The sequence below is a fragment of the Prunus persica genome, chromosome G6 (assembly GCF_000346465.2).
Source record: "Prunus persica cultivar Lovell chromosome G6, Prunus_persica_NCBIv2, whole genome shotgun sequence".
In the NCBI taxonomy this organism is placed as follows: Eukaryota; Viridiplantae; Streptophyta; class Magnoliopsida; order Rosales; family Rosaceae; genus Prunus; species Prunus persica.
The window spans coordinates 22647564-22654499 of record NC_034014.1 but is presented as its reverse complement, the minus strand read 5'-3'; the positions used below and the strand labels follow the sequence as shown (position 1 = coordinate 22654499).

At 38.3% G+C, this 6936-nt stretch overlaps 2 protein-coding genes across 3 annotated transcripts; one reads left to right on the top strand and one right to left on the bottom strand.

Annotated features, from left to right (window-relative positions):
* On the bottom strand, positions 804–2386 carry LOC18774907. 2 transcript variants are annotated; one of them, XM_007205789.2, is made up of 4 exons: positions 2140–2386; positions 1796–1952; positions 1295–1380; positions 804–1189 (listed from the first exon to the last, which is right to left on the bottom strand). In XM_007205789.2, exons 1-4 carry the CDS (start codon positions 2350–2352, stop codon positions 974–976), a joined length of 672 nt encoding a protein of 223 aa, XP_007205851.1. In that variant the 5' UTR covers positions 2353–2386; the 3' UTR covers positions 804–973. The 2 variants fall into 2 exon arrangements, with proteins under 2 accessions (XP_007205851.1, XP_020420815.1); XM_020565226.1 differs by having other exon boundaries at positions 1295–1362; positions 2140–2385.
* Positions 2506–6618, top strand: LOC18772058 (peptidyl-prolyl cis-trans isomerase CYP65). Its single transcript, XM_007207957.2, has 11 exons — positions 2506–2889; positions 3056–3118; positions 3236–3339; positions 3843–3934; positions 4033–4122; positions 4229–4304; positions 4394–4761; positions 4923–5179; positions 5273–5561; positions 5972–6079; positions 6174–6618. The coding sequence occupies exons 1-11, from the start codon at positions 2762–2764 to the stop codon at positions 6381–6383; spliced, it is 1785 nt and encodes a 594-aa protein (XP_007208019.1). The 5' UTR covers positions 2506–2761; the 3' UTR covers positions 6384–6618.

The following is a 6936-nucleotide window of genomic DNA, read 5'->3' as shown; positions in this document are numbered from 1 at the left end:
GATCCAAATCGACGCTTGTCCACATTTACATGTTAGGCTTGCATATGAACAGATTAATCGCAAGTTAGTTTTATTTATTTATTTGAGCCTTAGTACCTCCCAATAACTGAATAATTATCTATATATATAAAGTAAAAGGCAGAGAATGGTGAAACATTCAAAATACCAGAAAATGCCCTTGGTTAATGCAAACATTAAGAATTAAAATTATTAATTAAATGAGGATAATATAGTAAATTCACAATTTTTCATATTAAAAAAATTAAAATTAAAAGAAAATTCAGATAATGGATTATATTTTTATGAAACACAACTATCCATTATCTTTTTTAATTCTAAAATAAATTTAAATTTTTTAAAAAAAAACCTCTCGCAGGCTCAGAAGCGCGTGCAGAGAGGCTAGTATGGGTAATTTCAATTTGGTCTCTTACAGTTACACCCTTAAGTCATGTGCGTGCGAGCATTTTCAATTTCTCCCTCCCTCTCCCCACCCAACCTCCTCTTAACTCAACTCTCCCCACCCTATAGCCACGACCATACCCACCCCGCGCCGCGCCCCCCCCCCCCCCCCCCCAAAAAAAAACTCTCTCTCTTTGTCGGGTTTGTCGAGGTGGTCATGGGAGTGGCTGTAAAATTGAACCAAAATACCCCTCTATACTACAGTAATTTGACAAAAAATTGTGAATTATCCTTTAATTGTTTGGAATTCAAATTACAGGAGCTAAAAATGACTTTTGGACTTAATTTTACTAGAATTTAGAGATAAAACTAATCTAAATCCAACCGTGCCTAGCTCAACTTGCCAAATGGACCTCGTGAATTCTCAGGTAGCAAAACATCATGCCACATTGCTTGTGAAAATTAGTCTACATATGTTTGTCTAGGATTTCTACTTCATCAAACACGAAGAAGAAGCGAAGCGAAGGACAATACAAGAATCGACAAATCAAAGTAAGTTAACCAGCAAGGTATTTCAACGTTTTAATTGCATTTCTCTGGCAATACAAGGTAGCCATTTTTCACCCCTTATTTTCTTCAGTTGAGCAACTCTTTCCTCTTCTCTTTTGGTTGCTGCTTTTGCTGCTTCATCTTTAGCTTCTAGCCTAGACAATGATCTCAGGCTTCTGTCTCTTGCTGCAGCCATTATGTCTTTCCCATCAACAACAACAGATTCGAGTCGCCGTCTAAACTGCGATCCATTTAGACAATACCATAAATGGATAAGGAAAGTGGAGCCATTGTGTAAACAAGAAATCACCGACTCAAACTAAATTTCATGGATAAATAAGCAAACCTTCTTTGATTTCTCATTAATTTCTCTTCCAGGAAGAATTCTTGGTCTCTTTCTCAATGGTTTTTCATCTGACAGCATTCGCATAACTTTCAATTAATCATGCAAACAGTTTGGCAATAGGCAGTGTGGAAATACATCAGTAGGATGGCACCAGAGAAAGGCCAACTCTCCAATTCAAGCATTAAAAAAAGGCACGTTAAAACGAAAAAATTATCCTATCCTGACACAACTTGGCTAAAAATTAGCAGTAACTGGATGATATCACAAACCCAATTACATTTCATTTATAAGAACAGTTTTCTGCTCCAAGATTACTCTTTACTCAAATCTAGAAATCGAATATTTGGGGCCTCAGTAAGAAGAGGAAAAAAAAAGGTCAGGTCATATTCAGGCAGTTTCACTCAGCTATTATCTCAACTATAATAAAGCAGTAGGCGGACACATCATGATTATCTCCTAATCCCTTGTTTACAAATAAAACATTTGATGGGAATTACATACCTACATGATCAAACACTATCCCAGGGGGAGCATTTTTGAACAAGCGAATACAACCTTCATCTTCATCAACCACAGCTTCATCATCTGGTAAATGAAAGAGGGGATCATTCACAATCTCCAAACTCTTTCCTATGATTTCATCCAAAAGTTTTTGTGCCTGCCATCAAGCTTGCTACTTTAGTTTTGCACAAATTGGCCACAAAGAGGCACACATATACACATATATATACTTCAAATTATTATCCCACAAAATGTTTATTTCACAAAGAAACTACAAACCCATTAAATTGAAATATATGAAAAACAAAGTGCATATAATTTGGGGACTGATTGGGCAGGCTGACCTTGATTTGGTAGTGCTTGGGCAGCTGCTGGGTTTTACTCTGGTTGTAATCTCCGCCACCGCCGCCGCCGCCGCCACCATTTTCATTAGCGGAAAAACCATTCATAAACGAAGACATAACAGAGGAGGCACCAGCAGCCGCCGAGTTGATGGCTGCCTTCCACTCCGAATCTCCATCTCCCTCGCTACTGCTGCTGCTGCTAAACTCGCCCATTTCTACTGATACAAATTCTGGGTTTCAGGTTAGTCTTGAGCTTATAAGCCTAGACCCATTGGGCTGTCAAAATATGGGCTTAGTTATACGACATGCTTATTTTTACCCAAAATACTGATCTTTTAAAAGAAACGACATTCGACCAAAAAGGAAAACACCAAACGACGTAGTTTTTAACATAACAGCGAAACATCAACGGCAAAACGATTTTCTTCACAATCTGGGAAATAGACGTAGGCTGCGCCACACCGCCTCAGTTGCAGCTTCAAAACAGAAACCCTAGGGGAGTTCAGATTCTGATTGGTGGCGATTACCCAGAGATAACACAGTGATTCAATTGGGACAATCAGGAAAACCCTAAGTAGAAATCTGAACCCAGTAAGGTCATTTTCCGTACAGATAATACAGAATGGGGAAGAAACAGCACAGCAAAGATCGAATGTTCATCACCAAGACGGAGTGGGCCACCGAATGGGGTGGTGCCAAAGCCAAGTCTACCTCCACTCCTTTCAAACGCCTCCCGTTCTATTGCTGCGCGTACTTTCTCTCTCTCTCTCTCTCTCTCTCTCTCTCTCTCTCTCTCTCTCTCTCTCTCTCTCTCTCTCATAAGTTCGTATATTTGTATATGTAAATATGTAAAGTTCTGTTTTTTTTTTCATTGCCCTCTTTGAAGTTTGGTGCTTTTGTTCAATTGTTTATGAAGGCTTACGTTTACGCCTTTTGAAGACCCAGTGTGCACGGCAGACGGCAGTGTTTTCGATATACTGTGAGTTCATCTGATTCTTTTTTCCTTGTGATTGTTTCAAACTTCATTTGCGGTATTTTTTTTTGGAGGTTAAATGTGACATGTATGTTGTTTTTGGATTTTGGGAAATGGGTGCAGGAATATAATTCCCTATATCCGAAAGTATGGAAAGCATCCCGTCACCGGAACTCCATTGAAGCAGGAGGAGCTCATACCACTAACGTTCCACAAGAATGCTGATGGTTTGTGCTTGTTAACTCTACTTTTCAGTACATATTTACGAAGTATGCACTCAATGATAGAGTTGATAGTGGTTCATGCATGATGCAAGAAAATATGGGATAAGACCGCCTTTAGCTTAGGTGAAGTTGGAATTCAATCTAAACTGGAACTATCATAGTGGATTGAGGTTCATTTTTTCAATCTTATGTTGAGAGCTTTTCTTGTAAAAGAAACAAGCCCGAGCTTAAAATTTTTTAGGTGTGACATTCAAGAGGGGCCAAGTCTGTTAAAGTACATAATTTGAATCACGTCGTGCTGGAAATTTCTTTGCATATCTCAGACCCGTGAGTTGGAGATCAGCATAATTTTCCAAATATGTTTTTCTCTGTACAGACATGTGACTATGTTGGCTAGATGGTTTTTTTGTCCGCTTCACCAGTTTTATAATCCTGTTTGGCAGTTCAGTCTTTGTTTTGGTATTTTGTCTTAGATGATTGTAAACCTTTTCTCACTTTTTGTGCAGGAGAGTTTCAGTGCCCTGTTTTAAACAAAGTTTTCACTGAATTTACACACATAGTTGCTGTGAAGACAACAGGAAATGTCTTCTGCTATGAGGTTTGTTATCTTGCTCTTGCTTAATGTATTTTTCTCTATGTGTATGTCATACATATAGCTGTTTTGTAGACTTTAATCATTTTGCTTTTGCTTTGTAGGCAGTTAAAGAACTAAACATCAAGACCAAGAACTGGAAGGAGCTCCTCACAGATGAACCATTTTCTAGGCAAGATCTGATAACCATTCAGGTACATGATACGTTTCTGAAAAATCCTGTTTTGTTGTACTAAAACTCTTGTTAGTCTTTGTTCTATGTTTCAATATCTCACAGATTTTTATGGATGGTCTTTGCAGAATCCCAATGCACTTGATAGCAAGGTTCTTGTGGAATTCGATCATGTTAAAAATAGTTTGAAAATTGATGATGAAGGTGAGCTAGAGGCTTCATTACCATTGTGGGTCAACTGAGGTATTCTTTTTGTTGTAATTAATGTTTTTTTGTTTACTTCTTTTCTTCAGAATTCAAGAGAATGAGTTCCGACCCAACCTATAACATAAATGTAACTGGAGATATCAAGCAGATGCTCAAGGAGCTTGGAACTGAAAAAGGAAGGCAAACTGCTCTGCATGGAGGAGGTGGCAGCAAGGCACAAAATGAACGGGCTGCTGCACTTGAAGCCATTTTAGCTGCAAGATCACGTATTAAAGAGGATCCTAAATCAAATTCGAATGGGGAGGCTCCTCAGGCGTACAGTATTGTAGATGCTGCTTCTGCTTCAGTGCATGGAAGAAGTGCTGCTGCCGCAAAAGCCACATCAAGTGATAAAACTGCAGCTCGAATAGCTATGCACAAGGCTGGTGAGAGGGCACCAGTGAATGCAAAGATGGTCAGTGAATTTTATTTATAATCTCTTCTACCCAATTCTAAATGGTAGGAGTTCGAGTATGATTGTTAAAATGAATTCAGTTCTAGTTTTAATAGAATACTGTTCTTCCAGCATCAATTATCTGTGCTATATGTCTGTTATAACACGAGTATTAATTCCAGGTAAAGAGCAAATTCACCACTGGTGCTGCTTCGAGATCTTTCACTTCTACTGCCTTTGATCCTGTTACTGAAAATGAATTTGAATATGTCAAAGTTGAGAAGAATCCGAAAAAGAAAGGATATGTACAGCTACATACAACACATGGTGATTTGAACATTGAGCTACACTGTGATATAACCCCCAGGGCTTGCGAGAACTTCATAACTCTTTGTGAACGTGGCTATTATAATGGAGTAGCTTTTCACAGAAGCATTAGGTATGGTGGAATGTTCTAGTTTAAGTTCTGTATTTTGTCCTTTGTTGATCAATATGACCGCAGCTTTATCTATTATTCTCTTTTATTATATAGGAATTTTATGATTCAAGGTGGTGATCCTACTGGTACTGGAAAAGGAGGAGAATCTATATGGGGAAAGCCTTTTAATGATGAATTGAACTCCAAGTTACTTCACTCTGGAAGGGGTGTTGTCAGTATGGCTAACAGTGGGCCCCACACTAATGGCTCCCAGTTTTTCATCCTTTACAAGTCTGCAAATCATTTGAACTTTAAGCACACGGTTTTTGGTGGAGTCGTTGGTGGCTTGACAACACTGGCAACAATGGAAAAGGTTCCTGTTGATGACAATGACAAACCTTTGGTAAGTTTATTATTTATTTTCTTGTTCAACACTAGATACCTATACGTGTTTTAAAATGACTCTCTTAAATTGTCACTCTTGGTCTTAATTATACTGGCATAGATGGTATGGAAAGCCACAACAAAAGATTGTAGGTTCTCTATACCATTTTATAACATATATAGTCCAAATCTAGTTCCATCATTGCCTAATTTGTGTATCTGTCTTTGAACGTGCACGGGTTTATGCACACAGCTGTGTAAATATCTATATATTTTCATCTTATTATCGGTAGTAGCTGAAAGAGTTCCATGGGTTTCAATCATTCAGTCATGTTGGTCAACATACAACTTGCTGAATATTGTTTCAACTATGTTAAAGCTCTTGCATTCACAGGCCTCACTTCCCTTTTTCTGCTGTGTCTTGTGCAGGAGGAAATTAAGATAACAGGTGTCACAATTTTTGTTAATCCTTACACAGAGCCTGATGAAGAGGAAGAAGAGGCCAAAGCTGAGGAGAAAGCTGAGGATGAAGATAAGGTTTGTTATTAGATCCTTAAATTGGTCCTTATGCTTATCATATGTTACTCCCTCTTTTACAATAATAATGCAACTAATTTGTTGTTACTCTCAGGACAAGATTGGGTCTTGGTATAGCAATCCGGTTACAGGAACAGTAGAATCTGGATCTGCTGGTGGTGGTGGTGTTGGGAAGTACTTGAAAGCAAGGAGTGCTCTACCTGAATCTGCTGCAGTTAATGCTGGTTCGACGGAGCTTGCTTCGACAAAGAAAAGGAAATTGGGAGTTTCCGCAACAAACTACAATAATTTTTCTTCATGGTAATTGGTAAATGTCCCAAATGTTGTATTGTACCAAATGTAGATAATGTTTTGGATGAGCAAATAGAAAGAGCATTGTAATCTGTTCTTTTGAGGTATAAAAAGAGCAGATGTGGAGCGTGCGGAGGGATAAAAACTGTCTACGATTGTACTTCAAAGCAACAACAGAAGTTTTGAATTACAGGATTGACATTGTTTAAATCATGAACACATCCATCAAAATTGAAATATTTATCAAACTAGGAATTTGTCTAAGGAGTTTTAATTCTCTCCCTCCCTCTCTCTGTTATGTGTTCAATTGGAGCATTATCTACATCCAGAGAGAGAGAGAGAGAGAGAGAGAGAGAGAGAGAGAGAGAGAGAGAGAGAGAGAGAGAGAGAGAGAGAGAGAGACCAGTGTGTCACTACACCCAAATTTGTCTTAAAAAGATTTCTCAAGTTCAAATTCTCCATTCTCAAAAAACCACTCATTACACCATCCCAGCTATGCTACAACAAATTACCTACAACCAAAATGAAAATAAAAAAACTGGCTAGAAGAACTAATTGATTTTAGG